Below are 19,944 nucleotides of genomic sequence, written 5' to 3' on the forward strand. Positions count from 1 at the left end.
TGTAGACCAGGCTGGCCTTGAACTCAGAAATCTGCCAGCCTCTGCCTCCTGAGTGCTGGGATTAAAGGCATGCGTCACCACTGCCTGGCTAAGAACAGAGTTCTGAACTGTTGAACCATCAGTGTCTCCAGCCTCAGGATTTCTCTTAGTGAATCTTTCACTGAGTCATTTAGCACTGACAAGACAGAAAGTACCCTGGACAAAACCCCTTAACCCTGCACTAGCCAGCACTTGAAGTTGTTCCCTTATGCTTCAGAGATGGTGCCACAGTGCAACACTGGCTGGCCTCAGCCTCAGAGATCCACCTGCCTGCTTGAGTACCATCACATGCTTGCATTTTCTCAATGTATGCATGTGGTAAGGGGTGGGAGTGGCTTCACAACAAGGTTTCACTGTTACCCTGGCTGTCTGGAACCTACCATCTAGATTTGACTGGCTGTTTGCCAACTGCAGTAGACCAGGCTGGCTGCAAACTCAAAGATCTGCCAGTGCTGGGATTAATGGGAAGCAGCACCACTGCCACCGCCCAGCAGTGTGGCTCTAAGTTCAATCTTCTTTTCCTGTAGTCACGGACCCTGTGCTACCAGAATGAGGTTCCTAGTGGGAGGCAGTGCTGAGCCTCACCCCTCCCTGCTTCTGAGGACACTTGTGTTTCTCATTAAAAATGCCAGGAATAGCTCGTGGGCAAATGTTCACTTTCCTCTAGCAGGCTGTCAAGCCCAGGTTCACAGCAGCACACCTGTTTCATTTCCCCAGTCTCTTCCCACACAAAAGCAATAGGCAGACACTTGTATATATTTTTTTTAATTTTTAATGATCAAAACAAAAATATACCTAAAAGCGAAGCTTCTGGAAAAACCATTTGTTCTTCCCTGTCTTGTATCTAGAAAGGAAAAAATAAACAAATGACACACAGGAAAAAGTAAACAGGAAAACAAATTCTTTGACAGGAAGCAGTAACTGTATTCAAGGAACACAGGACCCACTTACCGCTCCTCAAACTTGACCTTGGCCTCCCGCCTGGCCTTGCGTTTCAAAGCTGGGTCCCTGAACACATCCTTGTTGACAACAGTCTTGTCCAAGGGGATATCCACAGAGTACCTGGGTTAACAGTACAGAGGCAAGATCAGCTAGGGATACCAGGAAGGCAATTCCTTGACCATCTGGTGTGGTCAGGCTACAACCCTCAGCAGCATAGCCAGGAATGTCTATGGAAGCCATGCTACACCTTCATGCAATTCCCTGGAAATTCTCATTTTGTCCTCAAATTTCTGAAACTCCTTTTAAGAGGTAAGATTCACCACACCAGACCTTCCTTCAATGCAATATCTGGCTGTCTCTCCAGCTAGGTTTTCCTTAGCCAGGTATGGGGCACACTTGTAACACTAGCATCCCAGGGGCTGAGCTCTCAGACTAGCCTGAGCTGAGTGAACTTGCATGACCCTAAGAGTCAGACAGCCCCAGCAACAAATCTTAAAGACACATGCTGTAGGGTCCCAAGAAATGTAGCTTAGGACCCCTCAATTCTCGCAGTCTCTTCAATGGTAATAAAGAGACTGTTCGAGAAAGACCTGTCACTGTACAGCTCTGGCTGGAAGATCCACCTGCTGCAGCCTGTTAAATGCTAGGATCCTAACTGTGCATTACCACAGAGATTGGGGGTGGGGTGGGTGTACAGTAGTCAACTGTCAGCACCTAGGATTTCTCAGCATTTAATGCTGCTGCCATATACACAGGCAAAACATCTACATACATAAAACATCACCATCAAAACAAACACCAGAACCATCCAAAGAAAAACAGTAACTGGGTGGTGGTGCCGAATCCCTTTAATCCCAGCACTCGACAGAGGCAGGTGGATTAGCTAGTTCAAGCTAGCCTTTAACTTATGTGGGAAAAAACAAATCCTAACACATCATCAGGTTCTGGAAATTGAACCCAGCAGCTCCACAAAAGTAAGTATCCCAATGACTAAGCTTTCTTTCTACCCTGCTTCAAAACAAAACTGCACAGAGCCCTCTCCTTCCACCCTTATTCGGGTTCCAGGGATTGAACTCCAGCCACCAACACCAGGCCCTAAGCTGTCTCACAGCCCAAAGAAAATCATATAGAAAATCATCTCGTACAAAGGTGAGAGAAGGCAGACCCTGTCCTGCGTACCCTAGAAGACAGATCCAGCAACCTGCACTTAATAAGGGCAAGCTGGAGAACAGAAAACGAAAGGGACCTGAGACAGGATGCTCACACCTGAAACCCAGAACACAGGATTCCTAATGTGAGGATAGCCTTGTGCTAAAAGACCAACAAAAATGGATGCAGAAAGATTAATGAACTACAGACTCTATCAAGTCTACTCCCCTCCCCTAACAGCGCTGTGGTCAAACCCAGGGTCTTGTATCTGCTGGGTTATAGTTATACAAGCTTAGCATTCTCAAGATGGAGGGAAGACGATCCAGGGGCAGCAGGGAATATGATGGCCCTTTCTTGTTCCACAGCAACCACAAGGCTGCCTCTTCCTCAGAGGAGGATGCGAACTTGCAACTCCATTTCTGGAAGGCTCACCTTGTGGGCATGAGGTGGTTGTAGTTATAAACTTTCACAAAGGACTTGATCTTGGATCGCTTGGCGATCTTCTTCTTGCCCATGGCAGCTGTCACTTTCCGGGGATAGCGGTCAATTCCAGCCACCAGGGCATGGCTGTAAGGGCGGTCCGAGGTGCCATCATCAATGTTCTAGATGAGAAAAGGGAAAAAGAAAAGCCACATTACTGCTTTGGCCCCATCTTAGTAAAACCATGTTTACTGAATACACCCTCCACATCTCTAGACCACTCCTTTAATGCTAAGAGTCAACAGGATAGCAACTGAGTTAGCCAGTGTTTACTCCTGTCACAAGGAGATTCAGAAGTCCATCAAAGGCTAACACTCAGAGTGACCCCTAACACCTTCCCCCATGAAGCTAGTTAAGGTTAAAGCCCAGACTGCAAAGCGGGCAGCTTAACTAACCCGTTCTAGCTAAATGACAGGAGCAGGAAGCTGGAGAGGCCAGCGGTCTTGTGGCTAGGACCACAAGGGGTATAAATTGGGTAAGAGGCAAGTAGCAATAAGCTTAAGACACACCGAGGGGATGCTCTCTAAGTGGAAGTAGTGTCTCCCATCCTACATCCTCTCACCTATCTGCAGCAACCATTACTTTGACCTTAAGTAGCTTAACACCTCGAAGCCTTAGTGCCGGAAATTAAGTTACTTAGGTTACTGCAAGAACTACACACCACAGCTGTAATAAGTTCAATACACAGTGGCCACCATTACTACCCACTATGCATTCGCCAGTGCCTATTGTTAGGACAGATCTTAAATTCCCACCCGGCTCATCTTATCCAGCAGCCGAAATCTGCACATGCAAGCAGTCCCAAGAGCCCCGGGGGTCTGGTACCTTCACGATGACGGCTTTGCGTCCGGAGTAGCGTCCGGCCAGGACCAGCACCACTTTCCCGGGTTTCATGAACTTGCCCATCTCTGCAGAGACAAAGACAAGGAAGGAGCCGCTCACAAGTGTGTAAAGCGGAAGGCCCCGGAGCCGACGTCTACCTGCGAGCCCCGGTCGTAGGCCTGCGACTTTAGATCACCCGCTGCCGACTCCGCCACGCGGTCGGGAGGTCCTGCTCGAGGGATGCGACTCGCCGTGAAGCCGCCAGAGGCTCAGAGTCCGAATGAGCCCAGCAACCCGACCCCGGGACCGCGATGGCGGCGGATTGCAAGACCCTCTCCAGGCCTTTACTCACCGACAGCAGGCAGCCCGCACCCAGCAGAAAGGAAAGGAGGGCACTTCCGCTAACCTTTCACCTTACGGAGTGGTGGCTTCACTTCCTGTCCCGCCTCCCAGGCCCAGCCATGCCACGCGGTTGGTGGTCAAAGTTGTTGGCGGAAGGAGCTCGTCAGGGAGGGTCGGGCACCGGGTTTTTGAACCAACCTTTATGAGCAGCACGAGCAGCAGACAGGAACAGAGCGTTCCGGTTCCGGCGTGTGGAGGGAGGAGCGAGGATGACACCTGAATGTGAGCTCTGTTCTGTCGCCTTCATTGTTGTAGTCCCCTACTCTGCCACTAGGAGGGGGACAGAGTCTGAAATTCACAGTTTTGCTTTGGATGATAGAAGGGGGCTTTGCGGGGTGTGTGTGTGTGTGTGTGTGTGTGTGTGTGTGTGTGTGTGTGTGTGTGTGTGTGTGTGAGTGGTGGGCGGGGTGTGTGTTTGTGTGTGTGTGTGCAACATAAGCCTGTAATCCCTTCGTTTGAGGGGCTGAGACAGGAGTTCCAGTTCTAGTGCAACGTAGGTTACATAGACGCTGTCTTCCATAGGTAAATAAATTAAAATGTATTTTAATTTAAATACTTTAAAATTAATATTCATAAGAAACAAAATGACCGGGGCTGGTGAGATGGCTCAGTGGGTAAGGGCACCCGACTGCTCTTCCGAAGGTCCAGAGTTCAAATCCCAGCAACCACATGGTGGCTCACAACCATCCGTAACGAGATCTGGCGCCCTCTTCTGGAGTGTCTGAAGACAGCTACAGTGTACTTACATATAATAAATAAATTAAAAAAAAAAAAAAAAGAAACAAAATGACCTCCTCGCGCACAGTTAGATGAAAAATGGAAAAGATCAGACAGTATCCTTATCTCCAACGTTCAACCTGATGATGTCAAATATTATTGACTACAATAAGCATGTGGTACTCTTAGTTTTTAAAATTAAATTAAGTTTTTAAATTAAAATATATATCATATATATATGTGTGTATATATATACATATATGTTGAGATTTAGATTTTTTTTTTGTTTTTTTCGAGACAGGGTTTCTCTGTGTAGCCTTGGCTGTCCTGGAACTCACTCTGTAGACCAGGCTGGCCTTGAACTTAGAAATCTACCTGCCTCTGCCCCACAAGTGCTGAGATTAAAGGCGTGTGCTACCACTGCTCGGCTAAAAATGGTTTTATATTTTTTTTTAAACTGTGTACCCCAAGCTGCACTTGAACTCAGCAATCCTCTTGAATCAGCCTCTTCTATCTGTGACTCCAGTCTTGGGTCACCATACCTGGCTGCAATTAAAATATTTTCTGAAGCAGGAGGTAGCATTTCCCAAGGTGATGAATAAGACCAGGCTCCCTCACCTACCAATTCTAGAATACATTTCACCTGCTCTCTCCTACCTACCAGTTTTTAAAAACATTTTTAATTTTTTTCATTTTATTGGAACTTACTTTTAATTGTGAAGTCAGTATGAATTAGCAAAATGTTGATTATTAAAGAAAAAATTAAGTATGTAGAAAAATGTAAAATATTAGATATAAGGAAGGGACGCCTGTTATTGGACTTTGGACGGACTAGGCTGCCTACATTTTATAGAGATCGACATTCATTTTACACATATGCTGATATACATGAAAGTTTCAGATAAATTATATATGATGTAGTCTCTCTCTATGTGTGTGTGTATTAATTTCTTTACATATGTGAGTGAATTTCCCAATTTTATAGAGAATAAAATAGCATAGAGATTTATGGGTTGCCAAAAGTCAAATATTTGTAGTTTGGCTAGGTTTACCTGACAGTGGAATTTGTGTGTGCCCTCCATAAAACCTCTCTTATGTAGAATGAGTGACTATAAGGACGATAGCCCATCACTTGGTGATATAGTGTCTCACATGAAGATTTTTGCTGAATCTTTGCAGGTACTCTAGCCATAGGTGTGTGGGACAGCAATCGTCCAGCTATGTGAGATGGCTGTTCTGTTAATTTTTTCACAGTAGCAGCTATCCCACTACATATGTATTTTTATAATACTCCATTATACATCTTAAATATGAACAATATAAGATCAATTTTAAAAAGAAATAAGCCGGGCGGTGGTGGCGCACGCCTTTAATCCCAGTACTCGGGAGGCAGAGGCAGGCGGATTTCTGAGTTCGAGGCCAGCCTGGTCTACAAAGTGAGTTCCAGGACAGCCAGGGCTATACAGAGAAACCCTGTCTCAAAAACCAAAAAAAAAAAAACCCAAAAAAAACAAAAAAACAACTAAGGTGCATAGAAACCCAGTGTGGGTGTGAATAACTTGCTTTGGAATAAAGGCTGAACAGTTTAAAAGTTACAATGGAGGTAACTTTTGAAAATTGGAACGATTAAACAAAAATTTTTAATTATACAAAATAATTTAAGCTTTCTGATACAGACAATAAAATAATAATTTAAACTTTCTTATTACAATAAATCTGAGGTCCTTATTTTTTATATAATTCTCCTGTTTTTTTTTTAAACACTATTCATTTCTTTTTTTTTTCCTTTTTTTTTTAATTGGGTATTTCATTTACGTTTCCAATGCTATCCCAAAAGCCCCCCACACGCTCCCCCACCCCCACCCCCCCACTCCCACTTCTTGGCCCTGGCGTTCCCCTGTACTGAGGCATATAAAGTTTGCATGACCAATGGGCCTCTCTTTCCACTGATGGCCGACTAGGCCATCTTCTGATTCATATGCAGCTAGAGACACGAGCTCCGGGGGGGAGGGGGGTACTGGTTAGTTCATATTGTTGTTCCACCTATAGGATAAACTTTTTTTAGTGTATGTGGTGTGTTTTACCTAAATGTTTGCCTGTGTATCTCATTCATGCCTGCATGCAGGTCAGAAAAGAGCATCAGATTCCCTGATACTGCAGTTATAGATGCTTGGTAGCCACTATGTGGGTGCTGGGAACTGATCCCAGGAATCTCTGGAAGAGCGGCCAATGCTCTTAAGCACTGTGATGTCTCCCTGTCCACCAGTTTTGAAATGGACTCTTTTATCAGGGAGGAGCTGACTACGATGTTCGGCCTCTTCCACCTTCCTGGTTTGATGTTTGTCTGCACATCAACTTCCCTATCCATCATGGCTTCCATGGTGCTCAGTGTGAGCCTGCAGGTGCATACTGACATCTCCTGAAGGTGGCCTCCTGACAAGTGTCACCCTGGGCCGACTGCATCGGGGAACACCAAGTGTGAAGCACTACAGAGAGCCAAAATGAATGGTAAAGGAGATGTCTTTGACACACTATTATGAGGCTCAACAAGAGGACCTGTGTCCAGAGTGGTGGCCCATGACTATAATCCCAACAGGAGGCTGTAAAAGGAGGATCAGAGGAGTTCAAGGTCATCCTCGGCTACGTGAGTTCAAGACCAGCACAGGCTATTGAAGACTGCCTCAAAAACAAAACAAGGACTCCTGGTGGCACAAGCCTGCTACACACAGGGGCAGGAGGATCTCTGAATTCCAGCCCACCTGGTCTACATATGGAGCTCTAGGAAAACATAGAGAGACTCTTTCTCAAACATCAAAAACAAAACAAGAGCCGGGCGTGGTGGCGCACGCCTTTAATCCCAGCACTCGGGAGGCAGAGGCAGGCGGATTTCTGAGTTCGAGGCCAGCCTGGTCTACAAAGTGAGTTCCAGGACAGCCAGGGCTATACAGAGAAACCCTGTCTCGAAAAACCAAAAAAAAAAAAAAAAAAAAACAAAAACAAAAACAAAACAAACAAACAAACAAACAAAAAACCCCAAAACCTAAAAGGCTGCAGGGCGTGGTGGCACACACCTTTAATCCCAGCACTCAGGAGGCAGAGGCAGGCAGATTTCTGAGTTCAAGGCCAGACTGGTCTACAAAGTGAGTTCCAGGACAGCCAGGACTATACAGAGAAAACCTGTCTTGAAAAACCAAAAAACCAAAAACCAAACCAAACCAAAACAAAACCCAAAAGGCTGGAGTGCTACAGTTAAGAGCAGCCACTTCTCTTCCAGAGGACTTAGAACATGTTTTATTTGAGACAGGGTTTCTCTGTGTAGCCCGGCTGTCCTGGAACTCATTCTGTAGACCAGGCTGGCCTCGAACTGAGAGATCTGCCTGCCTCTGCCTCCCAAATGCTGGGATTAAGGGTGTCACTACCCCCAGCACTCGGGAGGCAGAGGCAGGCGGATTTCTGAGTTCGAGGCCAGCCTGGTCTACAAAGTGAGTGCCAGGACAGCCAGGGCTACACAGAGAAACCCTGTCTCGAAAAACCAAAAAAAAAAAAAAAAAAGGGTGTCACTACCCAGTGGCAGTCACTCTTTTTTTTTTTTTTTTTTCTTTTTCCTGTTCTGGCCCCGCTCACTCAGGCCCAAAGGTTTGTTTGTTTATTATATCTAAGTACACTGTAGCTGTCTTCAGATGCACCAGAAGAGGGCATCAGATCTCACTATGGATGGTTGTGAGCCACCATGTGGTTGCTGGGATTTGAACTTAGGACCTTAGGACAGTCAGTGCTCTTAACTGCTGAACCATCTCTCCAGCCCTGCGGCAGTCACTTTTAAGGCTGTCAGTTTCAGGGTCTATTGTGTACAGAGAGCTGTCCCACTCACGTTAGCAGGCTACTTCCACATCCCATAGTAATTCAGTTCAGTTCAGTTCAGTTCCTGGAACCCACATACTGATGGAAGAACTAACTCCAGATAAGAGCCATGGAACTCATGCTCCCTGCCCCCACCATACACATGCAGATTTAAAAGACAATACAAGGGTATATCTGGGCCATGCTATAGACATCTCATCCAACCCAAACACTGACAGCCTGGACTTAAAGAGTACTGCTTTTTCAGAAGCAGTGTGTATGCCATTCACTGCAGTGCTGACGCTATAGCCTGAGCAAGATGAATGAAAATGACCAAGGCCGGGGGCTGGTGAGATGGCTCAGTGGGTAAGAGCACCCGACTGCTCTTCCGAAGGTCCAGAGTTCAAATCCCAGCAACCACATGATGGCTCACAACCATCCGCAACGAGATCTGGCGCCCTCTTCTGGAGTGTCTGAAGACAGCTACAGTGTACTTACATATAATAAATAAAATAAATCTTTAAAAAAAAAAAAAGAAAATGACCAAGGCCTCTTTAGGGAATGTGACCAAAAACAACATATACACAAAACCTAGACTGCCACTAGATCCTGACCAATCCCGGGCAGAGAGGAAGTGGACAGTTTCTAAATAAATGCTGACCTAGATTACATGGGCTGATAGGATTAGAGAGACTTAGAGAGTGCAGAGGAGATATGGGCTTTGCAGAGAAGCTACACAAAATACTGAAACTTTATTAGCAATCACAGTTATATCATTATTCATGATATTTTACAATTATCTTTCCCCCTGGGGTTGGTGCTAAGGATTCCCAGGCAAGCACTCTATCACGGAGCTGCACTCCAAGCCCAAACACTGCCGTGCTTCTTGAACACGAAGTCAATGATGCATCTTAAGTGCACACTGCAGAAACAAGGTAAAGTGCATTTCATGGAACAAAGCACAGGTGGCAGGTTGGTTCTCCCATCCTCAGTGAGTCCTGGAGCAAGTGCCCACTGCAAGCCTTCACAGTCATGCAGGCCCTGCCACTCTGCACGCTCCTGTCTCCAGAACAAGGGGTGCCAATGAGTCACACCCCGGGGGCTGTGGCACCCATCACCACGAGTACAGTATGCTCCTGAGGGATTCTTCTGAGCGCTTTCACTCCTGAAGACTGGTCAGTCCTGAGAGGCCCACGGAAGAAAGTGACTTTCGAGAAACAGCCCAGGACATCAGCTGTCATTCTTTATAACTAGAGGAGTGCTGACTGAGTGTGAGGATCGCCTCAGCAGGGAGACTTCCATTCTCATCTTAGGCTCATCTTAAAACTCCCTCTGAACAAAGGGGAATCAGAAGTCATAACTGCACTTACAATTCTGGCCCTAGGGCTCTCAAAGCTGCTTCTGGTAAAGGAAGACAGTTCCCAGCTTGTCTAGCAGGAGCCTCAAGGTCAGTCAGTGTCTTCCAGAACTCCCTCATACAGCAAGATGCTGCCTCATACAGCAAGAGAAGGGTGGCCACAACACACATTTTCTAAAATTCAGACACGGCACGGTGAGTTGGGCATTAGCTGTGTGGTAACTGACTTTGTTATTACCACAGGCTCCAAGAGCAGGCCGGGCACACTGCGGTGGACTAGGGTCAGCTCCTTCTGTTTGCTTTTAACATCCACAGCACTGGCTGTGCACGCTTCGCATACACCATACCACCGAGCTACACCTCTGGTCCTGATACTGTTTCTGTTTTAGATTTTACTATTACATTGATTTGTGTTTGGGCAGGGATTCCCATGTGCCACAGTTCATGTGTGGAGGTAAGAGGACAGGTAGTGAGAGCTCTGTTCTCTGCTTGTACCCCTCAGACTGCCAGGTGTAATGGCAAGCATCTTGACCTGGCGAGCTGTCTCTCAGCCCCAGCACTATTTTTGATGAGAGGCTCTGGCACATCTTTCTAAAATGCTAAGAGAAGAACAGGCTTTGCCTCCATTAGCTGACCACCTGAAAAGGGTCGAAAAAACCTATCTCCAACCCTTCCTCCGACTCCTTGGCTTTTAATCTACAATTCTAGGACATCTACGTCTTTTTTTTTTTTTTTTTTTTTTTTGAGACAGGGTTTCTCTGTGTAGCTCTGGCTGTCCTGGAACTCACTTTGTAGACCAGGCTGGCCTCGAACTCAGAAATCCGCCTGCCTCTGCCTCCCGAGTGCTGGGATTAAAGGCGTGCGCCACCACGCCCGGCCGACATCTATGTCTTTACAGCAAGGTGTGTGGGGGCTAAGGTTAGGCATTCTCATCAAAAGGCATCTTTGATGTTCTTGAGCTGGCGCACGGCCAAGTCTACAGGAAGGCTGAACTTGAGGCTGCTAAGGCGGCTGAGCAGGTTGAGGGCACTCTCAAAACCTGTGTGGACCATGTAGCTCCAGGGCTGGTAATGGGGCTCAATGAGGGACCCTGACTTGCAGATGAGGTTCACCCAGGACACCAGGCGCTGCTCATTCAGTGCCATGCACACCAATGCCTTCAGTTCTGAGTCAGCGCTGCGCTTGAAAGGGTCATGCTCTGTCAGCACCAGATGGATGGCTGTCAGAAGGCTCTGTTTGGGGGTCACAGCAGTGTCACCCATTATAGGCAGAGCGAAGGACTGTGAGAGCTTCCGGGCCGGGGATTCCACATATGCACGGCCATTCTTGGCATGGTAGTACTTTACAAAGAGCTCCCATGGGTGCATGGTCTCAGGGGCTGAGGAGAAAACTGGCAACAAGCAAGCAATGGGGGCCATGACAAGGCTCATCCCAGAGGAGGAGGCACACAGTCCATGGGCCAGCAGGTCCCTCACAGCCACTGTCAGCTCCTTCCTCACAACTGTGGTGAGCTCATCCTTGCCTCCCAGAGAGAGGTCCTGGAGGTTGGCCGAAGTGATGACATGGTCATGTGGCTGATGTCTCAAGGCTAGCTGCTTTACTCTGTCGACCGATACTTCTAGTCTTTTCAGTAAGGGGGAGTAGTCTCTGTCTGCCTGGCTCCTCTGCCACAAGGTTTGAGGGATCTGGCCCGTGGCACAGCCCAGCTGGCTAACAGTGAAGATCTGGAGCACAGCCAGCGCCCTCCGCATCAGGTGCAGCCCTGTCTCCCGGGCTTTCTTGGCGTCTTCTGCCTTTGCTGCTTAGAAAACAGCGAGTGACTCATTAGAAAGAGGTCGAAGTGACACAGGACATTCAACACATCACAAGCTGTGAGCAAGCCTTGCCTCTGAGCACAGTACAGATGTCATATGAAGGCCAGGATGTAACTGGACTGGCTTATCTTCAGCTGGTAATACAAGCTATAATTGAGATACTGTGTAGCTCATCATTTTTTAATATACAATTCAGCTCTTGTTCTTTTCAAACAGGATCTTGCCATCATGGCAGTCCTCACCCCCCAGCTTCTCTATTGCTGGGATTTCAGGCAGGCATACCATGTCCAGATTTGCCTCAAACTATCTTCTGCCTCTTCCTGCCTCAATTTCTGAAGTGGTAGGATTACAGGTGTATGCCACTTCTTTTTTTCCCCCAGCTCAGGCTTAAACCCAGGGCTCTAGGAACCCATCTACACTAGGCATGTACTAGCCACATCTCCTAGATCTGGTCATTTCAAAATTATACTTAGGAGCTGATCATCCGGGGCTGGTGAGATGGCTCAGCGGTTAAGACTGACTGCTCTCACAACCATCTGTAATGGGATCTGACGCCCTCTTCTGGTGTGTCTGAAGACAGCTACAGTGTACTTATTTATAATAATAAATAAATCTTTGGGACTGAGCAAGCAGGGTTGGGCAGAGCAAGCAGGGTTGGGCAGAGCAAGCAGAGGTCCTAAATTCAATTCCCAACAACCACATGAAGGCTCACAACCATCTGTACAGCTACAGTGTACTCATATACATAAAATAAATAAATAAATCTTAAAAAAAAAAAAAAGCTGTCCATCCATTACCACGATCCACATTTATTATCCCCAAAGGCATCCTGGGCCATATCATTTCCTCTCTCCCATTTCTTCCCAAGACCCAAGCAATCATTAATTTTAATCTCTCTCTCTGAAAACACCTATAATCCTACCTCTTTGTGTGAGAGAGAGTGTGAGTATGCATGTGTGTATGTGTATGTGTGTGTATGTGTATACACCCACATGTGCAAATACTCCTAAGGTTATAAGGTCAGAGGGCAACCCAAGGAAGTCTGCTCTCTCCTTCTACCATGTAAGTCCCTGGGAACCAACTCATGTCCTCAGGCTTGGCAGCAAGTGCCAGCACCTGCTGAGACAATCTCACTGTCCCTTCCTTTTGCCAGACAGACTCTCAATATGTAATTCAGATTGGCCTTGAACTCCCGATCCTCCTGCCTCCACCTTGCACTTTCTGCTTTTGTAGCCTGTGCGTTCCAGGAGCCGTACTTACCTTTGCCGGGTCCTGGGGGCAGTGTGCTGCCACCCACCCTGGTGGAGCTGATCCCCGCCTTCCCGCTGGCTTGGCACTCACAGTGTCCACCTGTCTGCAGGGGGCTTCCCACTTCATCTGTCGTCAGAAGTTACAAAAGCAAGACATGTATTTATTCCCCTCATAGTAGAATTTTACAGGAAAAAGAATAGTTAATGGTGTCTACTACATGATCAGAATGTTATAAATTATTGCGCTTCCCTGTGTGAGAGGTGCCTGGTACAGCACAGTTGGCTCAATAATATTTGCTAAGTAAGCGAGGAATGGATCATCCCCAGTAAGACTAACGGGGAGAAATCTGCTCAAGGCCATGAGGCCAGCGGTGGGCCTGAAGCACCTTCAGATCATGTTCTTTCCATCCTACTGTGGCAAACCTGAGAGGGCTCACTCTGTAGGCCAGCCTGGAACTCATACTATATAACAGGCTGACCTATAGCTGAATCCTGCCAGCCTCTGCCTCTCTGAATTCAAGGATTAAGGGCATGTACCACCATACCCACTTCAAGTCTCTTAAACACAGTAGGAACTGGCCCCTGAGATAGATGTTCTCAGTCCACACAGAACCACCACACTGTCTGTCTGTCTGTCTTTGCCTCCTCCTCCCAGACACTCCCTGACCTTGGATGAAGCTGATGAACATCTCAAGGTCCCGGATCTGGGTTTTCAGCTGCTCCACCAGCTGCTCTTTCACCCGAGCTGGGTTGACAATCTGAGCTACTGCTGCGTCCACACGTTGACGAAGCTCCTCAGTGGAAAGGGAACTGATGTCCTCATTCAGATTCATGTCCAGTTTCTTTATTAACTCATCGATGATCACCTATCAAGACCACAGCAATGAGTGTACCCTTTGCAGTTCTCAGCAGAGGGCATGGGGGGCGGGGGGAGAATCTTAGAAGGTTCTGTGCTCAAAGGGAAATAAAACCTGCACAGACCTCCCTTCCACTTCAGGAGAAACTGATGCAGCTGCTGATTAAGACAGAGCCTGAGAGATGGCTCAGCAGATAAAAGAGCCTATTATATAAACCCAGTGACCTGAGTTAGACCTTGGAGCCCACATAAAGGTCGAAGGAGAGAACGGGTGCTGTGCACATGTGCACACACACACTAATATGATAATTTAAGAAGAAAGATGGGTAGCCAGGCGGTGGTGACGCATGCCTTTAATCCCAGCATGTGGGAGGCAGACGCAAGCCATTTCTTAGTTCAAGGACAGCCAGGGCTACACAGAGAAACCCTGTCTTGAAAAACCAAAACCAAAAAAAAAAAAAAAAAAAAAGAAGAAGAAGAAAGATGGAAACACAGCCTCTCTTCTCCTTCCAGGGTAACAAGACCCCTTAGCTCAGGGCTGGGGATGAAGCTATTTGTAGAGTGCTTACCTAACATGAATAGAAACCTGGGCACACGCTCTCTGGTACCGTATAAAGTAGGTGGGAAGATGAACACCTGTCATCTAAGCACTTGGAGAGAGAAGACAGGAGGATCACAAGTTCAAGGTTATGCTTGATTATATAATGAGTATGGCCTAGGCTATATGAGACCTGTCTCAAAAACAAACAAAAGAAAACAAAACAAAAGAACACCTAATTCCTTTTGGTCAGAAATGGTACCTCTCATGAACTGTGAATTTAACAGGCCAGTAAGCTTTCACCCAGTAGAAGGGTGAATGCTCCAAGTGGCTAAAGAACCAATAGCCTCATATTTGGGCTAGAGAGATGGCTCAGCAGTTGAGAGCACTGACACGCTGTCACAGGACCAGGGCTGGGTTCCCAGCTACATGGTAGCTCACAAACTCTGTAACTCAACTTCAGCCTGCCACCATCCTCTGGCCTCCATGGGCAGTTCCTTGATAACCTTGATAGAAAGTATAGGTGGGCAAAATAATTATGCACATAAAATAAAAAGTAAATAAAATCCCCAAAGTTTAAAAAAAAAAAAAAAAAAAAAAGAATGGGAGGCAGAGGCAGACAGAACTCGGAACTCTGAGTTCGAGGCCAGCCTGGTCTACGGATTGAGTTCCAGGACAGCCAGGGCTACACAGAGAAACCCTGTCTCAAACAAACAAACAAACAAACAGGCTCCAAAGCTTCATATTTGCTTTCTCTAAAGGCTTTTGAGTGAATATATACTTATTTTTTTCCTAGACAGGTTTTCTCCATGTAGTCCTGGCTGTTCTGGAACTCACTCTGTTGCCCAGGCTGGCCTTGAACTCAAAGATTTGCCTGTCTGTGCATCCCAAGTGCTGGGATTAAAGGCGTGCACCATCACTACCTGGCACTCACTATGTCTTAATTTCTCATGTTTTTTATTTATTTATTTATTACTGATGAAAACAAATGATGCAGGAACTTTGGAAGTAAGGAAGCAAGAGAGAGAGACTGGTTCCAGGAAGTAGCTATTTTTCCCTTTGCTTTGGACCCTGGGTTCTCTGTAAGGCCATGGGAGAAGTGCACTGGGCAGAGGCTATGCAGGAACACCACCAGCAGGGACACAGCAAGCATGAGAAATGCCGGAGTCGCCTCTGAGGTCTGCTCACCCGCTGTCTTTCCAAGACCACGGACTGCGGCAGGGAGTCATAACTACCCTCCTGATAGGCAAACGTCTCCAGGTCATCAAGCTGGGTCTTCAGCTGCAGAATCAATTCTTTCTGCTTCTCCCTCTGGGTTTCCAGGCGCTCCCGTTTCTCCTGTTCACTCTGTGATGACAAATATACTTGGGTCTATTTTACAGAAAAGAGAAGCCAAAGGCACTTAAAGACTCTCAGGCTAATAACGACTAGGGAAATACATAAGGCTTCAGTGAAACAACAGGCAAGGCAGGCTTAGCAGTAACAATGTGCTTCACCCAGGGCAACTGATTGCATCTGTGTTTTCATTTGGAACTTGATACAAACACGATGAAGCCTTTGCTAATAGGCTTGTTGTTTATAAAGGTCTAGTCAGGAGAGAGAAAACTTAGTAAGATGGCCTCCAGGAGTTAAAGGTGTTATCTTGTATGGTCAGTCGACAAAGCATAATTCCTCACTATTCTGTGCAAACCAATTTTTGCACGGCTGTCTGGGGGAACGAGCCAGGGGTGGTGCCTTGTGAAGATCAGAGGTTCATGTCCAGCATCCAGCATGAGCTAGATAGCTGCTTTGAGGGGGAGCTACAAGAGACTCTATCTCAAAAGGCAAAGCGGGAAGCTGAGTTATAGAGAAAGGCTTACATATATAGAAATCAGCCAGTTTTATAAAATGTCAAAGCTACTTGGAAAGGTTATAGCTATTTCTGTAAAACAGGAAACAATGAAATGTAAGTGCCTAAGGCATAGAAATACAGAAGCCAAATCACAGGGATGGGACGTTAACAGTGTGGTGTGTGGGTGTATGTGTGGGGAAAATTTCTGAGAACAACCCCTTTCTCCCTACCAGCTACCACATAGCTTCTGTCTTTATGTTATTAAGTGTCCTTTACAGGGATCAAGTCTTGCCAACATATTCTTTAGATACTGGGCCGTCATCATTTTGAGTACAAAAACAAAACAAAACAAAACACAAGCCAGATGTGATATGTACACATGTACTCCTCAGTGAGTTCCAGGCTGGCCTGGGCTACATATACAGACTCTGTCTTAACAACCACCACTGAAAAAAAACAACCAACTAAACAACCAAAACCAAACCAAAACAAAAAAAGGAGCAGAGGCACTAAACCACTCATAAATGTAAGGCTGCATTATAAACTAGGATCTACACAGTATTAAAGTCGCCTTAAAGTGTTACTTACCAAGCCCTCAAGCAGCAAGGTAGGAGAGGAGAGAGAAAAGACAAAAAAAAAAAAAAAAAAGAATTATGTTTTCATCCAGCTTTGTAAAGAGCAATCCCCTCCCTTTAGCTTTGTTGGTGATGCCTCAGGATGCTCTCCAGCTCTTCCTGAGTGTTGCCGCTGTTCCTCATAGCCCCATTCTTTTCCTCAGCTACTGACTAGGCCTCCACTGAAAGCCTCCTCTGGTTTTCTCCAGGAAGAACAAGTCATTTCTTCCTTTGTATTGTATACACTTAGTCAGTATAGTGTTTGTTTAGGACTTGTCTCTACTAATCTACAAACTCAAGGACCTTGACTTTTGATCTTCAATACACCTAGAACTGTGCCCAGTATGGGTGAATTCTCAATATATTTCTTTCTTTTCCTTAAAAAAAAAATCTTTACATTTTTATTTTATGTTCCTGGATGACTTGCTCACACGTATGTCTGTGCACTACAGGAGTGTCTGGTGCCCACAGAGCCTAGAAGAGGGCACCCAGTCACTTGAACAGCATGTATAGACAGTTGTGAGCTGCTGTGTAGATACTGGGAACCAACCCTGGGTCCTCTGCAAGAGCAGCCTGCTCTGATCCACTGAGCCATCTCTCCAGACCTCATTACATATTTCTTTTATGTTTTTGGACTAAATTAGGTACAGAACAACAAACTCCAAATAATGAACTGGAGGAAATTGTCTAACTACCCAAAAGAGAAAGAAACAAAAACATAGTCTTATCTTTGTCATTCCTCTGTGAAGCCAATGAAAAAAGAAACCAGCTATAAATTCTGATTTGTTTCCATGACTACACCTGCCAAGTCTGTCACTCGCTGTCATCGTTATAGCATATTTGCTGGAATTATGCAAACAAGTTTATCAGCAAGACCAAATAAGTTCTGGGGCAAGGCAGGAAATAATATGTTTAATGTCCAGTACACATTGAGATAAAGTTGAAGGTAATTGGGAGAGACTGGGGAGATAGCTAACTTGGTAGTGTGCCTGCCTCGAGTGTACTAGGTTCTGGGTTCAAACCCAAGCACTGAATAACTCGGGATGGTCCACCTACTTATAATCTCAGTATCCAGAAGATGGAGGTGGGACGAGGAGAAATTCAAGGTTAGGAACACCAAGCCTGATGGCTTGTGCTTGAAGTCTAGAACTCACATTCTAAGGAGAGAACTAACTCCTGAAAGTTGTCCTCTGACCTCCACAAGTAGGCTGTGACACCAGCACTGTGCTCCTACACACACACACACACACACACACACACACACACACACACTAAAACCCAAAAAACTTCAAGATGATTCTATAGCAAGTTCTGGGTCAGAGAGCCTGTCTTTTAAAAAAATCAATAATAATAATCTTCAAGAGCTGAGGACATAGCTTAATTGGTGACAGAGTGCTTGTCTACAACATGCAACTTCCTGGGTGCTACCCCCAAGACTGTTCCCTTTGCCCCCCCAAAGAAGAAAAAGTATATCACTTTGCCCAAAGAATGTACTTAACAATACAGCTGCTTAATCGGCAGAGCGAGAACAATTTTTTTTTTTTTTTTTTTTTTGAGACAGGGTTTCTCTGTATAGCCCTGGCTGTCCTGGAACTAACTTTGTAGACCAGGCTGGCCTCGAACTCAGAAATCCGCCTGCCTCTGCCTCCCGAGTGCTGGGATTAAAGGCGTGCGCCACCACCGCCCGGCGAGGCCATTTTTTTATGTCTTTACCTTGACAATTTTTTCTGAAAGTGACAATAAAAAATAGAGACAGTACCATCTCTTCCCAGGACCTTCCATGGCATTCAATACTAGACAGGGCCTGGCCACTTTTTAAGTCTGTTGACTTGTGGTTGACTGCTCCTTGTGCAAGGGTATATGGGTATGAGAATGCAGCAACTGGAAACAGTTCAGATCAGCATAAGTCAATATCTCCTACCAATAAGATTTCTTGGCTAAACCATTTTGAGTAGGAAGAAAGCCACATGTGGACTGCAATCTGCACAACAGGAAGCGGAAAAGGCAGCCTGTCTCAAAACTTCCAGCTTCCAGACGTTCAAAGTTTGTAAGGAACCTTCCCGAGTTGTGGTTTACAGAATTTCCTTGCTTCTTCGGTATACTGAAGCATATACTGGGCACTTGTCAGTCAGAAGGCCCCGTTCAGAGAACCCCATTATTAACCAGGATGGCAGAGCAGTCTGAAGACACTGTCAGGACACCCTTATAATCAGGTGTGTTTCTTTCCACTGCCAAGGGATGGTGTCTGTTCACCAAAGCCCTCACTGAGATAAGACAGCATAAAGATTACAGCCTATCTATATGCCAAAAAAAAGCACGGGGGATTAATTTCAATTTCCATGGATTCCAATTCACTTCCCTTACACTTAACACTTCTCCCGTTCCCACTGTTCATTCTATCAACAAGTGCTCAGGGTATATACTTCAGGGTAGAGAGAGTGACACACAAACACACTCAAGTACCTCAAAGTCGACAGAGGCAGCACGGCTTCCATTACCAACTGCCTTTTCAACACTCTTTAAGGCTCGCCATATGTCTTTCTGCATCTTCCTGACTCTTCTCTCTATCTTGCATACACGTACCTACAGTACTTCCAGCTCGGTCGCTCCTCACCCTTTTTACCTCGGTCCGTGTCAGCATCACCACCCACCAACTCCCCGCCTGCATCATCTTCATCCGCATCCGGAACTAGCGGCAGACACTCACCTGGTCCTCACCCCGCACCCGTGGCCGGTCCCCCGGCAGCACATCGCTTTCGTCACCGCCACAAGGGTTCGCCAGCCCCTCGTAACCCAGGACGTGAGGACAGCCGCGGAAGGCAAAGTCTTCGAGCTCGCGCAGGAGACGCTGCTGCTCCGCCGGCGCCCCGCGCACTACCTGGCGCAGACGGAACTGCACCTGCGCGAAGTGCGAGGACAGCGCGAGCAGGGCCGAATCCAGCTGCCGCCGCTCGGCTTCCAGCCGCCTCAGCGTGCGGACAGTCGCGTCGGATGGAGAGCCCGGAGCCGCTCCAGGCTCTTCGGCTGCCGCCGCCTCTGAGAACGTCGCTGCCCCAGGACCGGCCTCGGCCACTGCCCCCACGGGAGCCCAGCGCACAGTCTCGCATGGTGGCAGCGACTCCTCCTCCTCCTCTTCTTCTTCTTCCTCGTCCTTCGCCTTAGGCCCGACAGCGGTCACCACAGTTCCTAGCTCCGTAGCCACTTCCACCGCCGCCATCTTCCCGGAAACGCCGCCCGCACGTCAATGGCGCCCCCTTGCTGCCATGGCAACGGGCTTTGGCAGGGAAGCCTGG

General features: G+C 46.8%; 2 protein-coding genes across 3 annotated transcripts; both read right to left on the minus strand.

The window, feature by feature from the left end:
• Positions 1 to 795: 795 nt before the first annotated feature.
• On the minus strand, positions 796 to 3,856 carry Rpl27 (ribosomal protein L27). Of its 2 annotated transcripts, none has more exons than XM_021176974.2 (5): positions 3,785 to 3,856; positions 3,436 to 3,518; positions 2,563 to 2,732; positions 991 to 1,101; positions 796 to 883 (listed from the first exon to the last, which is right to left on the minus strand). In XM_021176974.2, exons 2-5 carry the CDS (start codon positions 3,514 to 3,516, stop codon positions 835 to 837), a joined length of 411 nt encoding a protein of 136 aa, XP_021032633.1. In that variant the 5' UTR covers positions 3,517 to 3,518; positions 3,785 to 3,856; the 3' UTR covers positions 796 to 834. The 2 variants fall into 2 exon arrangements, with proteins under 2 accessions (XP_021032633.1, XP_029338903.1); XM_029483043.2 differs by having other exon boundaries at positions 3,591 to 3,825.
• A 5,250-nt stretch (positions 3,857 to 9,106) lies between these two features.
• Rundc1 (RUN domain containing 1) lies at positions 9,107 to 19,909 on the minus strand. The gene is made up of 5 exons (XM_021176376.3): positions 19,359 to 19,909; positions 15,395 to 15,553; positions 13,480 to 13,678; positions 12,823 to 12,939; positions 9,107 to 11,546 (listed from the first exon to the last, which is right to left on the minus strand). Exons 1-5 carry the CDS (start codon positions 19,866 to 19,868, stop codon positions 10,681 to 10,683), a joined length of 1,851 nt encoding a protein of 616 aa, XP_021032035.1. The 5' UTR covers positions 19,869 to 19,909; the 3' UTR covers positions 9,107 to 10,680.
• Positions 19,910 to 19,944: the final 35 nt, after the last annotated feature.

Source organism: Mus caroli, unplaced genomic scaffold, assembly GCF_978045245.1.
Source record: "Mus caroli unplaced genomic scaffold, Mus_caroli_1 scaffold_13, whole genome shotgun sequence".
In the NCBI taxonomy this organism is placed as follows: domain Eukaryota; kingdom Metazoa; phylum Chordata; class Mammalia; order Rodentia; family Muridae; genus Mus; species Mus caroli.

What these genes read in the sequence shown, in the direction of transcription:
- Rpl27 (XM_021176974.2), bottom strand. Translation starts at nt 3,516, where the DNA reads ATGGGCAAGTTCATGAAACCCGGGAAAGTGGTGCTGGTCCTGGCCGGA. An exon ending in AACCACCTCATGCCCACAAG is followed by an intron (nt 1,102 to 2,562) that starts GTGAGCCTTCCA and finishes CTGTTAACCCAG; the next exon opens with GTACTCTGTGGATATCCCCT. An exon ending in AAGGTCAAGTTTGAGGAGCG is followed by an intron (nt 884 to 990) that starts GTAAGTGGGTCC and finishes TTTCCTTTCTAG; the next exon opens with ATACAAGACAGGGAAGAACA.
- Rundc1 (XM_021176376.3), bottom strand. Translation starts at nt 19,868, where the DNA reads ATGGCGGCGGTGGAAGTGGCTACGGAGCTAGGAACTGTGGTGACCGCT. An exon ending in TGGTCTTGGAAAGACAGCGG is followed by an intron (nt 13,679 to 15,394) that starts GTGAGCAGACCT and finishes TGGTCTTGATAG; the next exon opens with GTGATCATCGATGAGTTAAT. An exon ending in GCCCCCAGGACCCGGCAAAG is followed by an intron (nt 11,547 to 12,822) that starts GTAAGTACGGCT and finishes TTTTCTAAGCAG; the next exon opens with CAAAGGCAGAAGACGCCAAG.